The sequence below is a fragment of the Mustelus asterias genome, chromosome 18 (genome assembly GCF_964213995.1).
Source record: "Mustelus asterias chromosome 18, sMusAst1.hap1.1, whole genome shotgun sequence".
NCBI classification, from domain to species: Eukaryota; Metazoa; Chordata; class Chondrichthyes; order Carcharhiniformes; family Triakidae; genus Mustelus; species Mustelus asterias.
In genome coordinates this window covers 38870762-38897319 of record NC_135818.1, presented here as the reverse complement: position 1 = coordinate 38897319, position 26558 = coordinate 38870762, and the positions used below count along the sequence as shown (strand labels likewise).

The window sequence follows — 26558 nt, the reverse complement described above, 5'->3', positions numbered from 1 at the left end:
CTGCCCACTATGATTAAATATGAACATACAAAAAACAGGATGAGAAAAGATTGCCATTTCTATCACTGCTCACCCAATTCAATAAGCTTTGTCACCCTGTATAGAGATCTCCCTTCTGGTAGTAATTTTAATGATGTGGAGATGCCGGCGTTGGACTGAAGTAAACACAGTAAGAAGTCTCACAACATTGGTTAAAGTCCAACAGGTTTATTTGGTAGCAAAAGCCACTGGCTTTTGGAGCGCTGCTCCTTCGTCAGGTGAGTGGAAGTTCTATTCACAAACAGGGCACATAAAGACACAAACTCAATTTACAGAATAATGGTTGGAATGCGAGTCTTTACAGGTAATCAAGTCTTAAAGGTACAGACAATGTGAGTGGAGAGAGGGTTAAGCACAGGTTAAAGAGATGTGTATTGTCTCCAGACAGGACAGTTAGTGAGATTTTGCAAGTCCAGGCAAGTCGTGGGGGTTACAGATAGTGTGACATGAACCCAAGCCCTCCATATACATAGGATCTGCTCAGATGAGGAGGATCACAACAGACACTTCCAGACGCTGAAAGATGCCCTCATAAGAACAGGATATGGCGCTTGACTCATCGATCGACAGTTCCGATGCGCCACAGCGAAAAACCGCACCGACCTCCTCAGAAGACAAACATGGGACACGGTGGACAGAGTACTTTCGTCGTCCAGTACTTCCCCGGAGCAGAGAAGCTACGACATCTTCTCCGGAGCCTTCAACATGTCATTGATGAAAACGAACACCTCGCCAAGGCCATCCCCACACCCGCACTGCTTGCCTTCAAACAACCGCACAACCTCAAACAGACCATTATCCGCAGCAAACTACCCAGCCTTCAGGAGAACAGTGACCACGACACCACACAACCCTGCCACAGCAACCTCTGCAAGACGTGCCGGATCATCGACACAGATGCCATCATCTCACATGAGAACACCATCTACCAGGTACACGGTACCTACTCTTGCAACTCGGCTAACGTTGTCGGCCTGATACGCTGCAGGAAAGGATGTCCCGAGGCATGGTACATTGGGGAGACCATGCAGATGCTACGACAACGGATGAATGAACACCGCTCGACAATCACTAGGCAAGAGTGTTCTCTTCCTGTTGGGGAACACTTCAGCCGCCACGGGCATTCGGCCTCTGATCTTCGGGTAAGCGTTCTCCAAGGTGGCCTTCACGACACACGACAGCGCAGAGTCGCTGAGCAGAGACTGATAGCCAAAGTTCCGCACACATGAGGACGGCCTCAACCGGGATCTTGGGTTCATGTCACACTATCTGTAACCCCCACGACTTGCCTGGACTTGCAAAATCTCACTAACTGTCCTGTCTGGAGACAATACATATCTCTTTAACCTGTGCTTAACGCTCTCTCCACTCACATTGTCTGTACCTTTAAGACTTGATTACCTGTACAGACTCGCATTCCAATCATTATTTTGTAAATTGAGTTTGTGTCTTTATATGCCCTGTTTGTGAATAGAACTCCCACTCACCTAAATGAATACTTTGCATTGGTATTCACGAAGGAGAGGGGCGTGTTAACCGGGAGTGTCTCGGAGGGAGGTGTTGACCCGTTAGAGAAAATCTCCATTACAAGAGAGGAAGTGTTAGGTTTTTTAGGGAACATTAAAACTGACAAAGCGCCAGGGCCTGATGGCATCTATCCTCGACTGCTCAGGGAGACGAGAGATGAAATTGCTGGGCCTCTGACGGAAATCTTTGTCGCTTCTTTGGACACAGGTGAGGTCCCTGAGGATTGGAGGATAGCGAATGTGGTCCCGTTGTTTAAGAAGGGTAGCAGGGATAACCCAGGAAATTATAGGCCGGTGAGCTTGACGTCCGTGGTAGGGAAGTTGTTGGAGAGGATTCTTAGAGACAGGATGTATGTGCATTTAGAACGGAACAATCTCATTAGTGACAGACAGCATGGTTTTGTAAGAGGGAGGTCGTGCCTTACAAATTTGGTGGAGTTTTTTGAGGAAGTGACAAAAACGGTTGATGAAGGAAGGGCCGTGGATGTCGTCTATATGGATTTCAGTAAGGCATTTGACAAAGTCCCACATGGCAGGTTGGTTAAGAAGGTTAAGGCTCATGGGATACAAGGAGAAGTGGCTAGATGGGTGGAGAACTGGCTTGGCCATAGGAGACAGAGGGTAGTGGTCGAAGGGTCTTTTTCCGGCTGGAGGTCTGTGACCAGTGGTGTTCCGCAGGGCTCTGTACTGGGACCTCTGCTATTTGTGATATATATAGATATATGATTTGGAAGAAGGTGTAACTGGTGTAATCAGCAAGTTTGTGGATGACACGAAGATGGCTGGACTTGCGGATAGCGAAGAGCATTGTCGGGCAATACAGCAGGATATAGATAGGCTGGAAAATTGGGCGGAGAGGTGGCAGATGGAGTTTAATCCGGATAAATGCAAAGTGATGCATTTTGGAAGAAATAATGCAGGGAGGAGTTATACAATAAATGGCAGAGTCATCAGGAGTATAGAAACACAGAGGGACCCAGGTGTGCAAGTCCACAAATCCTTGAAGGTGGCAACACAGGTGGAGAAGGTGGTGAAGAAGGCATATGGTATGCTTGCCTTTATAGGATGGGGTATAGAGTATAAAAGCTGGAGTCTGATGATGCAGCTGTATAGAACGCTGGTTAGGCCACATTTGGAGTACTGCGTCCAGTTCTGGTCGCCGCACTACCAGAAGGACGTGGAGGCGTTAGAGAGAGTGCAGAGAACGTTTACCAGGATGTTGCCTGGTATGGAGGGTCTTAGCTATGAGGAGAGATTGGGTAAACTGGGGTTGTTCTCCCTGGAAAGACGGAGAATGAGGGGAGATCTAATAGAGGTGTACAAGATTATGAAGGGGATAGATAGGGTGAACAGTGGGAAGCTTTTTCCCAGATCAGAAGTGATGTTCACGAGGGGTCACGGGCTCAAGGTGAGAGGGGCGAAGTATAACTCAGATATTAGAGGGATGTTTTTTACACAGAGGGTGGTGGGGGCCTGGAATGCGCTGCCAAGTAGGGTGGTGGAGGCAGGCACGCTGACATCGTTCAAGACTTACCTGGATAGTCACATGAGCAGCCTGGGAATGGAGGGATACAAACGATTGGTCTAGTTGGACCAAGGAGCGGCACAGGCTTGGAGGGCCGAAGGGCCTGTTTCCTGTGCTGTACTGTTCTTTGTTCTTTGAAGGGGCAGTGCTCCGAAAGCTCGTGGCTTTTGCTACCAAATAAACCTGTTGGACTTTAACCTGGTGTTGTGAGACTTCTTACAGTAATTTTAATGGCCAACGAAGGCAAAAGCACAGAGTAAGAAACTATTGACTATCCCTGGAAAAGTCTATTGAGGTTCCTTTGGATTCCATTAGGCAATTAAACAAGTTCCAGGAGATTATGGTTGCTTATGGCTTTTCATAAATGAATTTAACTCATCCTCCCGAATAGTATGTCAGTCCCAGTAAGTCTATGCTTGCAGGTTTCACTAACAGTAATTCTTAAGTGCCCTAGTGCCCTGAAAGGCAGCATGCTTGCTGGCTCAGGTGTTGGTTTACAAGGTCTGCTATGGAGGATTAATCTTTCATCATTAGGCATTATGGAGGTATCTCAATCCCAAAGATAGGCCATTTACCTCTTCCAAGATGGATAGGCCACGGTAGGTCATTAAGCAACTGACCATCCTTTTCCAATCCTGTCTAGCTACAGGTGTGATGCCAGAGGACTGAAGATAGCATTGTTTTGAGAGAGTGACCAAGTAATGACAGGCCAGTCAGCCTAACCTAAGTTTTGGGAAAATCATTGGAAAAAATTCTCAGGGACAGGGTAAATCTTCAAGGAATAATCAAAGACAGCAGATTTGTTATGGGAAGGTCATATTTGATGAGTGATTGAGTTTTTTAAGGAGTTAACAAGGAGAGTTGGTGGGGATGATGGCACTCGATGTAGTATTTATGGATTCTAGCAAGGGTTTTGATTAGGTCCCAAGTAGCAGTCTGGTCACAAATGTAAAAACCCTTTTGATCCCAGCTCATTGAATTCAAAATTAGCTCAGGGACAAGAAGCAAAGGGCAATGGTCGACAAGTGGTTTTGTGGTTGGAAGGCTTTTTCCAATGGGGCTCTGCAGTGCTCAGTACTACAGAAGACATGAGAAGTTAATAATTATTACACAAATTGGCTTGTGATTGATAATGAAGAAGAAAGCTGTCAACTTTAAGAAAAAAATCAATGAACTAGTCAGGTGGGCAGAACACGGGAAATCAGAATTCATATTGGAGAAGTGTTGGATAATGCACCTTGGCAAGACTAACAAGGCAAGGGAATACACAATAAATGATAGGATACTGAGAAGTGTAGCAGAACAGAGGGATCTTGGAGTGCATGTTCACAGAATGTGGCTCGACAGGTAGATAAGATGATCAAGAAGGCATGTCGGATGCCTGCATTTATTAGCCAAAATATAAATACAAGAGCAGTGAGATTATGCTGCAACTGAGAAAAGAAACACTAGATAAGCCACAGCTGGAGTACTGCATATGGTTTTGGCCATCACGGTATGTGATTGTACTAGAGAGGGTACAGAGGACATTTATGAGGATGTTGCTTGGACTTGAGAATTTTAGTTATGAGCAAAGATTGGATAGACTAGGGTTTTCTTTGGAACAGAGGAGTCTGAGGGGAGGCCAAATTGAAGTGTATAAAATTATGAAAGATTGAGATAGGAGAGGAAAGTCATATTCTCCTTGGTTGACGGGACCATAACCAGAGATCATAGATTTAGGGTAAGATGTAGGCGGTTTAGAGGGGGGTTTCCAAAGGTTGGTGGAAATCTGAAATTAATCGGCAGAAAGGGTAATAGAAGCAGAAACTCTCATAAAAAGTCCTTAGATATGCACTTGAAGTGGTGTAACCTAGAAGGCTATGGACCCCAAGAGAGCTGGAAAATGGGATTAGACTGGATGAGAACTTGTTGGCTGACAAGGACACGATAGGCCGAATATTCTCCTTCTGTGTTGTAGATTATGATTTGGTGATCCTATGAACTGTGGTTCTATGTTTCTGACCTTGTTGGGTCCCAGGAATTCTTATGAGTAACAGGCTGAGCAACATATATAACCGTAGAGTATACAAATCCATTTCCACCATCTTCCTGACCACAGTGGTCATGATACTCAACTAGTAAGCCAGAGATACAGCCTAATGCAGTCCAAAAACACAAGTTCAAATCCGAACACAACATGTGGAGAATTTTTTAAAATCAGTGAATTAAATAAATCTGGAATAAAATACATATATCAGTAATGGTGACCAAGAAACTATTGGATTGTTGTAAAAACCCATCTGGTTCATTAATGTACTTCAGAGAAGGAAATCTCCTGTCCTCACCTGTTTTTGCAGATTACTAACTCTTGCCACCAATTGAAAAGCATTAAGAATGTTGCGTACATGTGCTCAGCCCACATGGATGTGTAACTGTTCCTGATGCCTTTTTGTTCCGAGAGCAGCAGGAGTATTGGTGTAGTTTTAACAAGTTGCTTTAAATGCAGACTGGGTGACTACTTTGAGGAACACCTTCACTCAGTCCGCAAGCATGACCATAACCTTCTTGTTGCTTGCCATTTCAAATCACCATCTCGCTCTCATGCCCACAGTTTCATCCTTGGCCTGCTGCAATGTTCCAGTGAAGCCCAATACAAACTGGAAGAGAAACACCTCATCATCCGATTAAGGGTGAGATCGATAGAGTTTTATTTGGTAAGGGAATTAAGGATTATTGGGTTAAGGCAAGAAAGTGGAGTTGAGGATTATCATGTCAGATCAGTCATGATTTTACTGAAGGCAGTGGTGTAGTCGTATTGTTGCTGAACTAGTAATCCAGAGACCCAGGGTAATGTTCTGGGGACCCGGATTCAAATCTCACCATGGCAGATAGTAGAATTTGAATTCAATAAAAATCTGGAATTAAAAGTCTAACGATGACCATGAAACCATTATCGACTGTTGTCAAAACCCATCTAGTTCACTAATGTTCTTTATGGAAGGAAATCTGTTGTTCATACCTGATCCGGCTCACATGTGACTCCAGATCCACAGAAATGTGGTTGACTCTTAAATGCCCTAATGAGATGGGCAATAAATGCTGGCCCAGCCAGTGACTTGATTGGGCCTACTTCTTATGGTCTTATGACCTATGGTTACGAGGGGCAGTCGGATAGAGAGAAGGTGAGGTTTAGAAAAGAAATTCCTGAACTTAAGGCCAAGGCAGTTGGCACAAAAAAACACAGCCATGAAAGGTGGAGCATGGACACATGGGGTGGGGTGGGGTGGGGCTCTAAGTGAGACAGACACTTAAGTGAGTGGTCCACATACATGTGGAAATTCATGTTGAATTTTCAGATCATATCACCAGGGGATAGCATATGAATGATGAATAAAAGGCGCTAAGAGTAAATCCTTGAACCCCAGAGGTAACAGAGCAAGATGGGAAGAGATGCCACTGCAGGTGGCTCTCAATTAGATAGATAGGAGTGGAACAAAAGTAGAGCACTAGGATAATGGAGGAGATGTTCCAGAGGAGGATGATGTGGTCAACTATATTGAGAGCTGCAGAAAAACTGAGATGGATGAGAAGGAATAGTTTATTATGGTCACAGTCCAAAATTATTTCATTTGTGACTTTAACAAGGCATGCTTCACCAGTGTTGCCAGGCCAGAAACCTGATTTGAGGAACTCAAACATGGAATTGTGCAAAAATCAGGCATGGATTTGGAAAGTGACCGTATGTTCAAGGACTTAAGAGGGGAAAGAGAGATCAGAAATACCTGGGGTGAAGAGTAGATTTTTTCAGGAGAGGGGTGATGACAGGAGATTTGTTTGGGGGGGCGGGGGGGACCGTGGTACTTGAGGAAGGGGAATTTTCAACAATAGCAGCTAACATGGGGTTCAATAAGGGAAGTTGTATGAAGTTTGTTTGGAATAGGATTAAGGGAGCTGCAGTTGGATCTCATGAACAGGATAAGTTTGGAGAGAGCATCGCAGGAGATGGGCTGAAGACTGGAGAAAGATTTGATTTCAGGGCGAGGGTAATGTGGAATTGTGGGGTTATCTGTCTTGTAGGGCTAACATCACCTGGTGGTGCAGACAGATCTGACAACAAATTGTTAAACCAATTGTTCAACAAAGATGTTTGGATCTGCTTCATTTGGACATAAGGGAGTAAATCATGCATATGCCAATCGAGCAAACATTGTTATTTCATTCACAAATGTAATTATTATAGCATTGGTGCCTCCTCAGGGTAATTTTAAAAAGCAACTAAAACAATAAAAGGCCAGTACATGCTGGTAAACATGCCACCAGACTTCATCCTCATAACCTCCTATCAATCACTTTGTTTAAGCATAAAATCTCCCAAGCTTTATTCTAAGGCCTCAATAATATCATAATGTACAAGATGGTTTTCTAGAACAGTATACGGAGCAACCAACTAGAGAATGGGTTATTTTAGATTTGGTATTGTGCAATTGTGTAATTAACAATCACGTATTGGAGCTTCGAGGGAAAGGTGACCATAATATGTCAGAATTTTACATTACATTTGTAAGTGATGTAATTCAATCTGATGCTCGGGTCTTAAACCTAAACAGAGAAATCTATGAAAGTGTGAGGTGCAAGCTGGCTGAGGTAGGTTGGAAAACTACATTAAAAGGTTTGATGGTAGTTAGGCACAGGACAGCAGTTAAAGACTTAATGCATGGTTTACAACAAAGTTACATTCCTTTGAGGCACAAAAACCAGCAGGAAAACTGATCCAACCATGATGAGCAAGAGAGGGTTGAGATTGTGCTGGATCAAAGAAGAAGCTTATAAAGTTGCTAAAAAATGTAGTAAGCCTGATGATTGGGAGCATTTTTGATTTCAGAAAAGGAGGACCAAGAAACTGGTCAAGAAAAGGAAAATAGAATATTTAAGTAAACTAGTGAGAAACATAAAAATGGGCTGTAAAAGCTTCTATAGGTATGTAAGAAGGAAAAGATTAGCAAATACAAATATGGGCCCACGACAGGCAGATACAGGAGAATTTATAATGGGGAATAAGGAAATGGCAAAGAAACTAATCAAACTTAATTATAAAAAACAGAAAATGCTGGATAAACTTAGCAAGTCTGGTAGCATCTGGGGAGAGAGAAACAGAGTTAACATTTTGAGTCCATATGACCCAGAGGAGGTTCACAAGAATGATCCTGGGAATGAAAAACTTGACGTATGAGGAGCGTTTCATCTCAATGGAGATGAAAAACTATGCATCTCAACAAAACCATGGCTGTGTTGTGTAGACTTGTGCTCCAGAATTAGCCTCAGACCTAGCTAAGCTGTTCCAGTAAAGTTACAATACTGGTATCTAAATGCAACGTGGAAAATTGCCCAGCTACGTTCTATCCACAAAAGCAGGATAAATCCTATCCAGCCAATTACTGCTCCATCAGCCTACTGTCAATCATCAGCAAAGGAATGGAGGATAATGCTATTATTGGTAATGCTATCAAGTAGCACCGACTTACCAATAGCCCAATTAATAATATTCAGTTTGGGTTTTACCCAGACCACTTGGTTCAGGTCTCATTACAACCTTGGTGTGAACATGGACAAAAGAACTGTACTCCAGAGGCAAGAGTGACTGCTCTTGACATCAAAGCAGCATTTGACCAAATCTAGCATCACGGAGCCCAAGAAAAATTGAAGTCACTGGGAATCAGGAGGACAATAATCTACTGGCTAGAGTCATAACTAACACAAAGGAAAATGGTAGTTGTTGTTGGAAGTCTCATTTCTGATGAAAGCGCATTGATCTGAAATGTTAATTCTGTTTCTCTTTCCACAGATGATAATTAATTTGCTGAGTATTTCCTGTATTTTATGTTTCCATTTCAGATTTCCAGCAACCACATTATCTGGCACTTCCATTGGGTTTAATTCACTGCCATTTCTCTTCTCGAGAAGTTGAGATTGTTCTGTTCAGGGCAGTATGGTGGCACAGTGGTTAGCACTGCTGCCTCACAGAGCCAGGGACCTGGGTTCGATTCCTGGCTTGGGTCACTGTCTGTGTGGAGTCTGCACGTTCTCCTAGTGTCTGCGTGGGTTTCCTCTGGGTGCTCCAGTTTCCTCCCACAGTCCGAAAGACATGCTGGTTATGTGCATAGGCCATGCTAAATTCTCCCTCAGTGTACCCAAACAGGTGCCGGAGTGTGGCGGCTAGGGGATTTTCACAGTAATTTCATTGCAGAGTTAATGTAAGCCTACTTGTGACATACATAACTAAAATAAATAAATGAATTAGAGTTGAGAAGATTAAGGGGAGATTTGATAAAAATGTTCAAAATCATGAATAGTTTTGGTAGAGTAATTAAAGACATTCAGTAACAGAAGGATTGGTAATCAGAGTACGTAGTTTTAAGGAGATTGGTAAACGAATCAAAGGTGGCGTAAGTAAAATATTTATACAGGGAGTTGTTATTTTTGTGATGCGCAATGGTTTTTTATTTTATTCAGCTGAGGGATGGGGACATCATTGGCCAGGCCAGCATTTATTGCCCATTCTTAATTTCCCTTGAGAAGGTGGTAGTGAGCTGTCTTCTTGAACCATGTAGTGTAGGTACACCTAGAGTGCTGTTAGGAAGGGAGTTCTAGGATTTTGACCCAGCAACATATGAACTACATACAACTTAGTGCAGACCACTTCCCCTCAAGTCTGCTCAACCATTCAATAAGATCATGACGATCTGATTGTAACCTCAACCCCACATTCCTGCCTAGTCCCAATAAATTACCACCCACTATTGAATTAAGAATCTATGTCACTCTGCCTTAAAAAGATTCTGTTTCCTTTGCCATTTGAGGAAGAGAATTCCAAAGACTCATGGCCCTTTGACAGAATAAAATTCTCTTCATCTCCATCTTAAATGAGTGACCGCTTATTTTTAAACAGTTCTAATAGTTCTAGATTATCCAACAAGAAGAAATAGCCTCTCCATATCCACTCTTTCAATACCCTTCAGGATCTTAAAGGTTTTGATCAAGTCATCTCTTACTCTTCTAGTCTCTAAGCTAACCTCTCTAACCTTTCCTCATAAGACAAACTACCCATTCCAGGTTTTAGTCTAGTAAACTTACTCAGTGACAGTGAAGAAATGGCGATATATTTCCAAGTTAGGATGGTGAGTGGCTTGGAGGGAACTTTCATCCTCTGGAGAGGATGTTTCCATGTTTCTGCTATTCTCGTCTTTCTAGATGGTAGTGGTTGTGGGTTCAGAAGGTGTTGTCTAAGGAGCCTTGATGAGTTCCTGAAGTGCATCTTGTAATGGTACACACGGCTGCCACTGTGCGTCGGTGGTGGAGGGAGTGAATGTTTGTCGAAGGGATGCCAATCCAAAGGGCTATTTTGTCTTGGATTGCATCCAGCTTCTTGACTGTTGTTGGAGTTGTACTCATCGAGGCAAATGGAGAGTATTCCATCACACTTTTGACTTGTTGAACAGCTTTTGGGGAGTCAGGGGGTGAGTTACTTGCCATAATATTCATAGCCTCTGACCTACTCTTGTCGCCATAATATTTATATGGTTGGTCCAATTCTGCTTCTGGTCAATGGTAAGCCCCAGGATGTTGATAGTGGGGGATTCAGTGATGGTAACGCCATTAAATGTCAAGGTGTGAAGGTTAGATTCTTTCTTGTTGGAGATGATCATTGTCTGGAACTTCCATGACATAAATGTTACTTGCCACTTTTCAGCCCTTGCCTCTACATTGTTTAGGTCCTGCTGCCTTTGGACATGGACTGCTTCAGTATCTGAGTCATAAATGGTGCTGAACATTGTGCAATCATCAGCAAGCACCCCCACTTCTGACATTATGATGGAAGGAAATTCATTGACAAAGCGGCTAAAGGTGGTTAGGCCTAGGGCCAAGGACACTACCCTGAAGAACTCCTTCAGTAACTCCTCGAACTGAGATGTTTGACATCCAGCAACCATCTTCCTTTGTGCCAGGTATGACTCCATCCAGCAGAGTTTTCTCCCTGATTCCCACTTATTCCAGCTTTGCTAGGGTTCCTTGATGTCACATGTGGTGAAATGCTGCCTTGGTGTCAAGGTCAGTCACTCTCACTGCCAATTATATACAAAAGTAAAAATGAACACAAAATATATTTGCAGCTACCAGCCATTTATTTAACCGCCTTTATAATCTGTCCTGAAATATCTTTCAAAGATCTTTTTTCTGTTTGATTGTTCACTGTCTCCGAGCATAACTTTAAAAATGCTATCACTACTGTTTTCCACTAATCTTTCTGCAATTCCATCTTAGTTTTCTTTATGCTATAGCTCCCTCACAACCATTCAAATTGTTCATACATGAAAATGATCTTAAGGATGAGAAGTTCAAGTTTGCTGGTGAACATAGAACCAACCATATCTGTAAACAAGCCATTGCTTTGGTTGAAAACAGGAGAATATTTGTCATGAAGGGAAGAACTGTTGTAACAGAAATGATTCTTTTAAAGAAAATGTACACTAATTTCTTTAATTTAATGTCAAATTTAATGTACTTATATTTCCATTCTGGCATCCTTAACTTCAGGAACAAGATGGTCGGGGTTGCAGATTCTTTTTCCAACTGTTTTCAGCTTCTTAATGCCCTATACATAGTGCTCTTTGTAAGATGGGGCATTTTTTCAATTTTCCTTTTTAATTTTCCTTCCCTCGATCACATGAAGCACTTAGTATTGACAAAGTGTCTCAACTGTCAGTCAGACAAGAACCATTGAGATTGTCTCTACAGGTTCCTTGAAGAAATGCTCAAGCACAGCTCAAAAGAAAATACCATAAGAAAACATTTTAACTATTTAGAAATAGCAGACTTTGGAATACAATTAAAGAGTCAGTGAACAGAATTTGCTTTCCCCATTTACACTTTACATTGAGCTTGTAGCAGTTTCTCCAAATTTGAACATAAACAATTCTCTCCCTTGAACCTTCAGGGTAGTTTTGACTAAAAGATTGTCAACATAGGTATTTTTTTATTAAGATGAGTTGTTCATAAGAACTTCTCTTTCAAAATGAATGTCGGATTCATAATATCAACCAAATGATCTCTTCAAATATCCAATAGGCAATTAGGACAGAAGAGAGGTGGATTTAAATTTCTGATTATTTGAAGTTTGAACGTGCTTTTCTAATCATTAAATCAATTACATTACTTGGCAAGAAGGTGTATATCATAGAAATCATAGGTGTATATAAATACAATTTTCTAATTTAGTGACCAGAAAATTTTGCTCAGCATATAAATTACAGTGTTGACGTTATATGAGTTTGAACTACTCCATGGTCCCACTTAGTAAAAAATATAATAAAACAAATTAATTCTGTTTAGGAAGCTTATGTGGCCATTTCTTTTCTATTAATTAGAACAGTATTTCTTGATTTAGTTTGCAAGAGGGGGTTAAGTTTAATTGGCTTATAAATTGCGGATTTTATTTAACTTGGCAGGAGGATGGGAAGCGGGGGTAACATTGGAGAGGAAAAACAAGATGCACAAAGAATTGGGAGGGACATGATTAGAGGAAGAAATAGAATGAGAAGGAATGTAAATTAGGTCAAAATTGGGATCACAGTGTGCAGATGTGAATGCATGGACTATGGTAAGTAAGATTGGCGAGCTGCAGGTGCAGATAGCCACGTGGGAGTATGAAGTCAACGTCCGAATCTACCTGTTTAGAGCTAAGAGGCAATAGAGGTACCACTACATTACTGGATACATTCTATACACATCCAACTAATGGGAAAGATATAAAGGAACAAATTTGCAAGGAAATTACAGAGAGGTGCAAAAATGTGGTGTGGTTACAATGGAATACTTTAATTATATTAATATAGCCTGGGATAATATTAGGTGCAAAGGCAGAGAGTGGGAGGAGTTTCTTAATTATATTCAACTTTACGTCAGTATATTTCCATTCCAACAAGAAAGGAGGCATGGCTGGATCTGGTTCCAGAGAATTAGCTGGGGCAAATGGATCAAGTGTTAACACGGACACATTTAGGGCACAATGATCATTTTATCATAAGGTTTTGGTTAGAAGTGGAAAACAAAAAAAAAATTCAGAGTAAATGGAGAAATAATTATTTGAAGGAGTGTCAATTACAAAGGAGTGAGAACAGATCTGACTCAGGTAAATTCAGAGAGGAGAGCCCATAAAGCAGCGAGAGTTTGGAGAGAGAGAGAGGGCCAACAGAGCAGCGGGAGCTCGGACAGAGAAAGCCCATAGATCAGCAGGAGTTTGGAGAGAGAGCCCATAAAGCAGCAGGATTTTGGAAAGAGACAGAGCCCATAAAGCAGCAGGAGTTCAGAGAGGGAGAGCCCACAAAGCAGTGGGAGTTTGGAGAGAGAGAGAGAAAGAGAGCCCATTGAGCAATGGATGTTTGGAGAGAGAGATCCCGTAAAGTAACTGGAGATTGGAAAGAGAGAGAGCCGATGAAGCAGCAGAAGTTCAGAGAGAGAGCCCATAAAGGAGTTCGGAAAGAGAGAGAGAGAGAGAGCTCAAAGTAGCAGGTATTTGGAGAGAGAGAAAGAGCCCATAAAGCAGTGGAAAGGAGAGAGAGTGATGGGAGTTTACAGATCAAATCTAAAAGTGATACCACAGGAGTCCCTTAAGTTTATTGGTTGGTCAAAAGAGAATTGGACTGCTATATGAAAAGAAACAATGTGCAGGGTTACGGGGACAAGGCAGGTAAGTGGAACTAGGTAGAATGCTCTTTCAGAGAGCCAGTGCAGACTCAATGGACTGAATGGCCTTATCCTGCGCTGTTACGATTCTGTGATGAAATGTAACTTAGAGAAGTGCAAAATGATGCACATTAGTAGGAAGAATGAGGAAAGATAATATAAAACAAAGGATACTATTTTAAAGGGGGTGTATGAATTGGGGACTTATGTGCACAAATTGTTGAAGGTTTCAGAGCAGTTTGAAAAAGTGGTTAATAAGACATATGGTATTATGGGCTTTATAAACAGCGGCATTGAGTCCAAAAACAAGCAAGTTATAGTGAACCTTTATCAAACATTTGTTTGGCTTCAACTGTGAGTATTGGGCGGAAGATCCCACCAGCAGGAGGGATAGAAAATTCTGGCCATTGCGTCCAAAACTGGGCACCACACTTTAAGAAGGATGTGAAGCCTTTAGAGAGGGTGCAAAAATGATTTACTAGTATGGCTCCAGGGATAAGAGACTAGTTACATGGATAGATTAATGATCTTGGGATTGCTCTCTTTAGAGGAGAGAAGGTTGAGAGGAAATTTGACTGAGGTGTTCAAAATCATGAGGGGTCTGGACGTGGCAGGTAGTGAGAAACTGTTCCCATTGGCAGAACGATCGAGACCTAGATGACGCCAATTTAGGGTAATTGGCAAACAGAGGGTGGCTAGGATCTGTAATGGAGTGCCTGAAAGCGTGGTGAAAATTGCAGCTTCCAAAAGGGAATCTGAAATTGCCTGAACAGTCACATTTGCAGAGCTACAGGGAAAAGTCGAAAGAATGAAACTATCCAAGTCACTCTCACAGTGAGCTGATACTGACCTGAGAAGCTGAAAGGCACCCTTCTGTGCAGTAACCATGTAATGATTCCATTAGGTAGAGAACTGGCTTGTTGCATAAAACATCGCAAGAAAGTAAAACTAAATTATATTGTAGAACTTTATGGGTGGGATTTTGTGGCTGTGCTGACCCCAAGATTGGAAAATCCACCCGAGATCAACAGACCTTTGCATAGTCCTGTCCTGCCCGCTACAATTCCCATGGTGGGCGGGATGGGAAAATTCCACCCTATATGTTACATGCAGTGCTGTGAAGTATGGTAATAAAATGATGACATGATTATGGTTATAAAACACAAAATAATTAAAATTACACCAACCTCTGAAAAAGAATTTCGTTGAGCTTGTAAGCTAACTTTGACCACTTCAAAAGGGTTGACAACAACTGCTTCTGTGAGTCCAGATCCCAGTCCAGCAACTGTAAAAACCTGAAATGAGATATTAATCAATACACTGGTGACAAATACCATAAAATAGTTTTTAAAGTGGAGAGATAATCCCTTTAACAGGTGTTACCTTTGGCTTTGGTTCAGTGATAATACTCTTGTTCAGATGGCCATGGGCTCAAACCCCATTTCAGAATCTTCAGCACAGTGCCACAACAGAATTTACATGTTTCCTTTCACTGCCTGCGATCAGTATGGTTGTATGCAAGATGTATATGTGTTCCTACCCTCAGTGTGAGAGTCCCAATTAAATAATTCCAGCAGCAAGCTTTTAGTGAATTTAAAAGTAAAGAAAAATATGTATTATAGATGTGTTATATATGTATTATATGTCCAAAGATGCACGGATTAGGTGGATTGGCCATGCTAAATTGCCCCTTAGTGTCAGGGAGACGAGCCAGGGTAAATGTATGGGGATCGAGCTTGGGTGAGAATGTGGTTGATGCAGACTCGATGGGCTGAATGGCCTCCATCTGCGCTGTAGGATTCTATGATCACATGCTATCCCTGATTTTAATGTACTGTTTTACTCAACTGTCTCACACACATTTTTGCAAACACAAAAATTAGATAAAGGTAATATACTGTTAAAGCTTATAATTTTCTCAATGTATTTCGTGGCAGGTCTGTAGTTTCTTAAATGCAGTTGATGCTTTAAAATTGAAGTGAAAGTCTTGTAAAGCAAGAGATTTTCAGCAGGCTGAAAGGTAATTTGCAGCCGAATTTCTAGGATGTTGGTTCTCAGGTGAATTTTACCCAGAACAGGTTGGGCAGTCCTTCTCTCGGGTAGTGTTTCTCACCCTTTCAAGATATTGCTGTTAATTACCCTGGCTGATGACTTGCAGCTAGTTTGATGGCTTTTGGTAGAACTTTCTGTCTGAAAACAGCTTCTTGTTGGTTTTTAAAAGAAGACGAATTAATGGTTCTTTGATCATGTGACATCTGCAAACTGAAAGTCTGTGACATCTGCAAACTGAAAGGAATGTACATTGATACTAATCAACCTATGTTGAAGTTTTACAACTTGGGATTCACCTAGCCTACTCTGGCTGAGGGAAACCATCAAAATATAATGGATCTTTATAGAATTCATTCATGTCTGTATTGCACACATTAGGTAAGTAAATCGCCTTTTCTTCAGGGTGAAACAGAGAGTTAGATCGACTGGAATTCTGTAGACCTTTTGTGTTGATCCATCCTTAAACAAAGGGATGTGTGAAGTCCCCAGATGACTGTTAATGCCCATATTTCATTATGTATTTGTTTCAGATCTAAGACTGTCTGAGTTTCAAAATGCCAAAGTTCACATGGTTTGCTGTGGCCACTTTCAGAGTCTGTTTGTACGCACTTTAAAAATATTGACTAAAAATTCATAATATATTGGGACAAGACGGCTGACACTTTATTACTATACTGGCAGAGCACTTCGCTGTTGAATATGCTGCTTTTTGGATGAGGTATCTGTCAGCTAAACATAGAAGATCTCAAGGCACTATCTAAAAGAGCAGGGATGTTCTGCCAGTGCCCTGGTCAACATTTCTCCTGATGTGGAGATGCCGGCGTTGGACTTGGAACTTGGCTATCAGTTTCTGCTCAGCGACTCTGCGCCGTCGTGTGTCACGAAGGACGCACGACGGCGCAGAGTCGCTGAGCAGAAACTGATAGCCAAGTTCCGCACACACGAGGACGGCCTCAACCAGGATATTGGGTTCATGTCACACTATTTGTAACCCCCACAGTTGCCTGGACCTGCAGAGTTTCACTGGCTGTCTTGTCTGGAGACAATACACATCTTTTTAGCCTGTCTTGATGCTCTCTCCACTCACGTTGTTTTGTTTCTTAAAGACTTGATTAGTTGTAAGTATTCACATTCCAACCATTATTCATGTAAATTGAGTTTGTGTCTTTATATGCTCTGTTTGTGAACAGAATTCCCACTCACCTGAAGAAGGGGCTTGCAGCTCCGAAAGCTTGTGTGGCTTTTGCTACCAAATAAACCTGTTGGACTTTAACCTGGTGTTGCTAAACTTCTTACAACATTTCTCCCTCAGCACCATAAAACAGATGGTTTGGTCATTTGTTTAGTTGCTTTGTGGGACCTTGTTATGTGTCTTTTCTATTTCACAAACACTTCATTGGCTATCTAGCACTTATGAATGTGCTTGAGGTCATGAGAGATATTGTATAAATGCAAGCTCTTTCTGTTTTGTCATGAAACTCCATAAAAGGTTAATATAATTGAATAAGGTTCTTCAATACTGTGCAGATATACCATCTCTAATTTTTCTCATATTTCTTTCTGTTTAATGCATCCTGTCTAAGACATACATGCCCTTTTGGCAGGTGTGGTGAATCAGAGGAACATGTGTGGTGGAATGGAGCTTTTTGCATATGCAAAATGGGACTGGATTGAATATCTGTTTCCACCTGCCCCTTTGCAAAATTGGGCTGCCCTGAATGCTACCAGTACTAGGCCAGCTATGTTCAAGAAACTGCGCACATGTAGCTCAACCAAAGGGACTGTTAAGAGTCTGATATCTCAAAAACATTGTCAAGAGTAGCATGGAACAAAGAGATGCAGAAATGTACCTCTCAGCTCTGCTGCAGTGCTGAAGACTATTACCAGCCCTTCCTCAGCTTTCTCTTGATTGTCTTGCAATTTCTCCACAATTTGCCCCTTTCCCTTGATTATTCATCCCTCTCCCAATGCTTTCCCCTATCTCAAAGGATCTACTGAGGGCTGCAATACAGCTGACTTTGGTTCTTTGGTTCTCCACTAATACTCCATTTCAAATGATTTCCTAACTATTGTTATGGGTATTGCATGTTCATCCTTGATATTCTTTTGGAAACAGAGGATGTGTATATATATATATATAAAACAGTTGCTAACATACTGATAATTTAATGTTCTTATACTCCTCAACTCCATAAGGGTGGCACAGTGGTTAGCACTGCTGCCTCACAGCGCCAGGGACCTGGTTCGATTCCTGCTTGGGTCACTATCTGTGCATTCTCCCCATGTCTGTGTGAGTTTTCTCTGGGTGATCCAGTTTCATCCCACAGTCCAATAGATGGGCTGCTTAGGTGCATTGGCCATGCTAAATTCTCCTTCAGTGAACTTGAACTGGCGCCGGAGTGTGGCAACTAGGGGATTTTCACAGTAACTTCATTGCAGTGTCAATGCAAGCCTACTTGTGACACTAATAAATAAACTTTAAAAAACGTAAACGTAACACATAAGCAAACTCATCAGGGGTGATTTAGTCTGAGGTATCCAGGAATCGGCGTTAAGTCGCCTTGATGTTTTTGGCATAAGACCCATACAAACACAGGCTCAGGAGTACGTCATTCAATTAGATAACAGTTTAACTTCACCTACCTGCCTTGGTTCCATAACCCTTAATACCTAACAAAGCCCTCACAATCTCAGTTTTGAAGTTTACAATGGACATAGCCTCAACAGTATTTTGAGAAGACAATTCCAGACCTCCAATACCAGTGTGTGAATAATTGCTTTCTGACATTACCCTGAATGGCATGGTTCAAAATTTAAAGTTATGTCCCTTTCTTCTGGACTTTCCCACTAGAGGAAACAACTTATCTCTATTAACTCTATTAAATCTTATATTCATCTTAAACACTACTATTAAATTGCCCCTTAATCTCCTACATTCAAGGGAATACAAGCCTACACAATGTAACCTGTCCTCATAAATTAACCCTTTTATCATGGATATCATTTTGGTCCCAATTCATTCTATCTCTGAGGCTTCATTATCATTTTACAGATGGGCTGCATTCCCGATTGCATCAGGAATCAGGCAGCTCACCCATCTGTTGCATGATGGAACAGAAATGAGAACTTTAGGAATTGCATGAGAAGAAAATGTGAAAAAACATCCCAAGGCATTTCACAGACTCACGTGTGGTATATAAATGGAATTCCCATCTTACAGAAACATGTCATATTTTGATACACATTAATTAAGTCAGACAAGAGTACCAAAATAAGAAATGAATACTTGTTGAGATAGTGTGCAACTAATTCAATGTGGAAATAATTTATTAATAATGAACAGATACATTTATGATGCCTGATAGATCACCATCTGCTTGACATGAAGGGCTATAAATTGGTTACCTTCCAAAAATGGGCACAGAAATCACACACGCCCGTTGAGTGGAATCTAGGCAGCATGCCAACTTTGTGCTGCCTTCTGATTACAATTATATCCGTGTGCAACCAGCACTTCCCACCCTGTTCATTGGCTGCATGCTTCAGCAGGAGGGCCCAATGTTGCTCATAACTTGCACTTCTTAAAGCAAGATTACACCTCTTAAAGGGAAGTTGGGAATCATTCTACATCAAAATCTAACCTGGGAAAGAGAAAAGAACGACTGACCATAGATGAGAACAAGCCTCCATGTTTTTCAACATTACAGTGGAGGTCTTGATAGAGGAGATGGAAATAAGGAGCGATGTTCTGTAAACTCTTGAGGGAGCACGAGTCCTTGGGGCACATAACACGAAGGCAGTGGGAAAACAGTAGGTTGCTGTGAGGGCTACAGCCCTGGGAACCTGGATGCAGTTTCTCACAAAATTTAATAACCTCACACAAGTGGTCAAAATCCATGCATGTACCTTCAAATCTTATCAACTGCATCACTAACCTCAACCATAGAAATCATAGAAATCATAGAAACCCTACAGTGCAGAAGGAGGCCATTCGGCCCATCGAGTCTGCACCGACCACAATCCCACCCAGGCTCTACCCCCACATATTTACCCGCTAATCCCTCTAACCTACACATCCCAGGACTCTAAGGGGCAATTTTTAACCTGGCCAATCAACCTAACCCGCACATCTTTGGACTGTGGGAGGAAACCGGAGCACCCGGAGGAAACCCACGCAGACACGAGGAGAATGTGCAAACTCCACACAGACAGTGACCCGAGCCGGGAATCGAACCCGGGACCCTGGAGCTGTGAAGCAGCAGTGCTAACCACTGTGCTACCGTGCCGCCCATACCGTGCCGCCCATGTAACCACTGCTAAATTTGCCACACTCACTCATCTCTCGCCTATCAACAATCTTTAGCTGTCAGGATTCATCTCCAACAGTATGTACTTCACTTCACCCTTACACACTTAGCACTAATGCAAGTCTCATATCCACAACTCACAGCTTGCACATATTGTCAACTTATTCAGCATGACAGGCATAACAGCCAACACACAAAACATTGCATAAGAGATAGGAGCAGGAGTAGGCCATTCGGCCCTTTGAACCTCCACTTCCATTCACTAAAATTATGGCTTATATGTTTGTAATCTTGAATCCACTTCTCTGCCTGCACACAATGGGGGGAATTTTACCATTTTGAGTCTAAGTGCTGGATCTGGGCATCAAATAGATCCGCGCCTGGAATCCTTTTTCCAGTGCGCCCATACGCGTTTTGCCAGCTCCGGCCCGATCCGTACTGTGTGCGGGGCTTAGCGCTGGCGGACCAATCGGAGCTCTGAACTGCGCATGCGCAGGTTGAAAAAAATCTGACAGCGCGCCCGGGCGCGAAAAAAAAAGCAGAAAGCGGAGAGAACGGCTCTCTGACGATCATCCTCTGGTCGGGGGGGGGGGGGCGCAGGGGTGGGTGGGAGAGAGGAGAGTGGGTGTGACCGATCATCCCCTGGGGGGAGGGAGAGGGGGTGTGACCGATCATCCCCTGGGGGGGGGGGGGGGGGGGGAAGAGATGGGGTGTGACGTCTTATCCTCTGGTCGGGGGGGGTTCCGCTGCCTGTCTGCGGCCGATCCCTCCTGGCATCATCACTGGTACACTACCAGCCACAGCCATCTCTCCCGCTCTCTCGCACCTGCAGGGAAGAGTAATCTGTGGCTGGTAGTGTAGCAGTGATGGTGCCAGGAGGGATCGGCCGCAGACACGCAGCGGAACCCCTACGGCCAGAGGATGAGATGTCACACCCCCCTCTTCCCCTCCCCCAGGGGGTGATCGGTCACACCCCCTCCCCTCCCATCCTCTCCCCCACCCCTCGCCCCCCCGGCCAGGGGGTGAGACGTCACACCCCCTCCCGCCCCGACCAGAGGTTGACCTGGGTCAGAGAGCCGTTGCAGTCTCTGACCCCGCTCTTCGGAGGTTGCAGCGGCGACTTCAGACTTTTATTTTGCAGGTCGGTAACAGCGCAGACGCGGATCGGGCCAGAAGATGGTAAAGTGGGATTTGGCGGTAGAGTTGGGCGGTTCATTAAGTTGATTTAAATGCATGCAAATGCATTTAAATCGTCGGGCCGCCCGATTTGGGCGCGGGCCGGGTGCCCGCGAATTGGGTGTCGGTAAAGCCGCGATCTGCTCGGAATCAGGTGCAGATTGCAGTCTAGGCCCGACGCCCAACTTTACCGTGATTGGGCGCGAAGTTTTGGTAAAATCAGGCCCAATGACTCCCTTGTAGATCAAAAATCTGTATAGCTCAACTTTGAATACATTTAATGACCCAGACTCCACTACTCACTGGGGCAGAGAATTGAAAGATTAATTATCCTCTAAGAGAAGAAATTCCTCATCATCTCCATTTTAATGGGAAACCTCTTAATTTGAAACTATGCCCTGGTTCTAGAATCCCCAGGAGAGGAAACATTCTCTCAGCATCTAGCGTGTTAAATCATTTAAGAATCTGTTTCAAATAAGACAACCTCTCATTCTCCTAAACTTGAATGAATATAGGTACAACCTGCTCAACCTTTCCTGATAAGACAACTTTTCATCGCAGGAATCAGCCAGGTGAGCCTTCTCTGAATCATTTCCAGTGCATGTATATTCCTCTTAAATATGGACACTAAAAGGGCACAGAGTACTCTAGGGGTGGTCTCACTAATGTCCTTTACAGTTGTAGCAAGACTTCTCTACTTTTATATTCCATCCCCCTTTCAAAAAGGCCATTACTTAATTTGCCTTCCTAATTACTTGATGTTCCTGCATGCTCACATTTTGTGATTCATGTATGAAGAACCCAGTTTCTTCTCTACTACAGTACTTTGCATTTTCACTCAATATAAATAATATCCTGTTTTTCTAATCTTCCTGCCAAAGTGGATAACCTCACATTATCCCACATTTTTGTCCAATCACTTAATCAACATACAAATCAGGAATAGGCCATTCAGCCCCTTGAGCCTGCTCTGCCATTTGATAAGATCATGGCTGATCAGATTGCGGTCTTTACTTTACTCCTTAAACCTTTTGACTCCCTTGTCAGTCAAGAATCTATCTAACTCAGTCTTAAAAATATTCAATGACCCTGCCTTCACCACCCTCTGGGGAACAGAAATCCACAGACTAACAATCCGCTAAGAGAAAAAGATTCTCTTCCCTTCCATCTAAGGGGAACACCCACTATTTTTGAACTGGTTCTAGTTTCTCCCATAAGGGGAAAAACATCCTTTTAGCATACATCCTGTCAAGTCCCCCAGGATCTTATATGTTTCATTAAAACCATGTAAAAATGTGGCCTAACTTCCCTACTTTTATATTTTATCCCCCTTACAATAAACAACAGCATTCAATTTGTATTTCTCATCACTTCTGTACCTACATACTAACTTTTTGCGATTCATGTGCCAGGACACCCAGATCCCTCTGTACTTTAAGAATTCTGCAATCTGTCTCTATTTAAATAATATTCTGCTTTCTCTATTCTTATCAAAGTGGACAAGTGGACATTTTCCCACATTATACACCATCTGCCAAATGTTTGCCCATTCACTTAACCTATCTATGTCCTTTTTCAGATTCCTTACACCGTTTTCACAACTTACTCTGCTACCTATCTTTATCATTAGAAAATTTAGCAACCATACACATGGTCCACCCATCTAAGTGAGTGATATAGATTGTAAATAGTTGAGGCCCCAGTACTGATCCCTGTGGCAAACCACTGGTTACATCTTGCCAACCTGAAAACGATCCACTTACCCCAACCCTCTGTTTACTGTTAGCTAAAAAAATCTACTTACATGTTACTCTGTACACCATGAGCTCTTATTTTGTGCAATAACCTTTGATGTGAAACCTTGTCAAATGCCTGATGGAAATCCAAGTATTGCACATTTACAGGTTGCATTTTACCCACCTTGCTTGTTTCTTGGCCAATAAATTAGTCAAGCACAATTTCTTTTTCAAAAAGCCATGTTGACTCTGCTTTGAGATTGAAAATTGAAAACTGAAAATTGAGATTTTCTAAATGCCTTGCTACAATCTCCTTAATAATAGATTCTAGCATTTCCATACGAAAGACTTTAGGCTAACTGGCCTGCATTTTCCTGGTTTCTGTCTTCCTTCCTTCTTGAATAGATGAATTACATTTTCTGTTTTCCAATCTGATGGGTCTTTTGCAAAACCTAAGGAATTTTGGAAAATTAAAACCAATGCATCTACTATCTCAGCAGTTACTGCTTTTAAGGCCCTAAAGTAAAGACCCAGGCAAGAAACTCCAAGGTGTTTTATGAAGTTAGCCTAAGTTTTTACATTTGATTTTGGCACAGGTGAGCATAAGGTGTTTCACTCCAGGTATGATCCAAGTGATCCACTAGGAAGCTTTTATCAAACAAAATTTATTTAAGAACACAAGTTAAAATATAATTTAAAAGATTTAGCATAACTTTTACCAATTACAAGAATCAAACATGATATAGTATGAATCTTAACAGCTAGCTATCAATGATGTTTCAGGTCAAGCAACATCCCACAAACATACACTCTTTCTGGACTTAGCACAAAAAGCAAGTATGCTCATGTGATGCTGGATTTTGCAGCTTTTTAACACCTGCTGTGAATTGGTCCTTTGAATGTCAGATTAAAACCTTGAGGCTTCCCAGACCTGGAACTTTCTAAAATGCCTCCGGACAGAGAGAGAGAAAGAGATAGAGACAGAGACACTGCCTGCCTCCAGGAGTTTCTAACAGCAACTCAGAGACAACAGAATTTCCAACTCCAAGCGAGGGAAAAACAAGAGACACTGCTTTCTGTCTCAAGTCCAAACAGCATCTGAGAAAAATGAAACTAAAAACTTGGATGTTTCTGTGGAAAAAACAACCGCCAGCATCACCTGACCTGTCAATCATGCTCCACCCAGAAATTCCAAAAGGATCATAAAACCCCCGGGTCACTACATTAGACCAGATTAAAAATAAACATGATATCCATTATATTGCTTCAGTAACAATTAGAAGATACCAGTTGTAGACAAAACAGTGCCAAAATAAAATGCTAGGAGCTGCTTGAAAAATCTCTATGTGGAGTTTGCATGTTCTGCCCATCCCTGCGTGGGTTTCGTCTGGGTGCTCTGGTTTCCTCCCACAATCCAAAGATGTGTGGGTTAGGTTGTTTGGCCCCTTAGTGTCAGGGGGACTAGCAGGGTAAATACGTGGGGTTACGGGGTTAGGGCCTGGGTGGGATTGTTGTCAGTGAAGGCTTGATGGGCTGAATGGCCTCCTTCCATACTGTAGAGATTTTATGATTTTATGCAGGCCATCAGATCCAGAAGACCTGTCAGCCTTTAGTTCTAATAGTTTTCCTGGTACTTTATTTTCTTGTGATTGTGATTGCTTTAAGTTAGTTTCTCCTTTTTACCTCTTGATTCTCAAGTATTCTTGCGGTGTAGATTCCGGGTACAAATCATATCTGAAATGTGTGCATGTGACATGGATGCCATCTTACAACTTTAAAGGGCCACATTGGAGCCAAAAGGCAGGCTCCATTGAGCTGAATTCCAGCACAGATTATTTGAATCTCATTAATTATAGTTTTCTTCATCTAAATGCATCAACATCATGATGCCTGCAGATGGTTTCAAAGTGATTTTTTTTTTAAAGAGAAGGAATGTTCATCAGCTCAACTCTTGGCTCAAGGATTTGATATCCATGACTCATATGAGTTCTCAATAACACAAAATTGCTAAAAAATGTTTTTATGCTTAAAAATAGCTATTAGCACATCTTCTCTGATATCTAATTTACTTCTTACTGGTTGGTAATTGGTTATAAGAAATAAATAATGAACCAATAATTGTTTATTTTCAAGAACAGAGATGTTGATGATCATGTAATCTATGATATAACATTACAAGTCCTCAATGGAGAGTGCTTATATAAATCAGGTGTTTAAGGGCCCTTTCAATATAGGAACCCTAATATCACCACCAGACAGTCAATGACAGGCAGTGATGACCCCAAGAGTATTGGAGAATATACTCCAGAAAGGTGCAGTTGGCAGACAATGGATTGATTATTGCCATAGCGAAGGCCAAGATTCAGGAACAAGCAAACCCTGTGCTGCCTAGTGAAAAGTTGAGACCAGTTCTTGAGCATACCATGCAAGTATCCCCTGTTCCAGAGACAGGGCTATTACAACCGAATCATATCATTACAACACGAGTTGCCTCAATAATGGTAGAATTACTGGTGAATTGCCATCCCTTGAAGATGGAGGTGGACACGGGAGCTGCAGTCTCCATTATCAGAGAACAGATATATCAGTGTCTCCAATCTGGCATCTAACTTCTGAGGTTGGGTGAGATGAAGGCCAGACTAGCCACCTACATGGGGGAACCTTTACAAATAAAGGGCAGCATAATGGCCCCAGTAACCTACAGGCAGCAATCAGCTCATCTTCCACTCATTGTTGCACAAGTGGGGGGATACAGAACAAGTCTTCTGGAGAGAGATTTGCTTCAGCAAATGTGGCTGAATTTGTTTTGAGATTTTCAGGCTAGGGACTGTACAAAGTTATTAATAGATACCTCGAAGTTTTCCAAGAAAGCCAAGGAAAAATAATGGGAGCCAAGACCAAGATCTATGTTGAACCCAGCCCTACAGCTAGGTATTTCAGAGCAAGACCAGTCCCATACTCCATTCTGGAGAAGATAGAAATTGAACAAGGTGCGTAGATGAGAGTAATTCAGCCGATGTAGTTTATAATGGATTTCAGCTAAGCCTTTGACAAGGAACCACATGGGAGACTTATAAAGAAGGTAAATGCACATGGGATATAGGGTAATTTGATAAAGTGGATTCAAAATTGGCTCAGACGTAGGAGACAGAGGGTGATGACAGAAGGCTGCTTTAGTGACTGGAAGCCAGTGTCCAGTCGCGTACCACAGGGATCTGTGCTGGGTCCCCCATTATTCATCATTTATATAAACAACATAGATGACTATGTGGGTGTAGGATTAGTAAGTTTGCAGGTGACACAAAGATTGGCTGGGTGGTTAACAGTGAAGTTGAATGTCTTGGACTACAAGAAGATATAAATGGGACGGTCAAGTGGCAGATTGAATTTAACCCTGAAAAGTGTAAGGTGATACACTTTGGAAAGAGTAATTTAACAAGTAAGTATTCAATGAACGGCATGACAGTTCTGTGGA

The 26558-nt window shown here is 42.2% G+C and overlaps 1 protein-coding gene across 1 annotated transcript in view; it reads right to left on the bottom strand.

Annotated features, from left to right (window-relative positions):
* Positions 1-26558, bottom strand: part of slc25a21 (solute carrier family 25 member 21) — a 615256-nt gene that overhangs the window by 7230 nt on the left and 581468 nt on the right. Inside the window, exon 7 of the mRNA XM_078233181.1 lies at positions 15000-15107. Within this exon, the coding sequence (XP_078089307.1) occupies positions 15000-15107 (108 nt within the window). The remainder of the gene's footprint in view (positions 1-14999; positions 15108-26558) is intronic.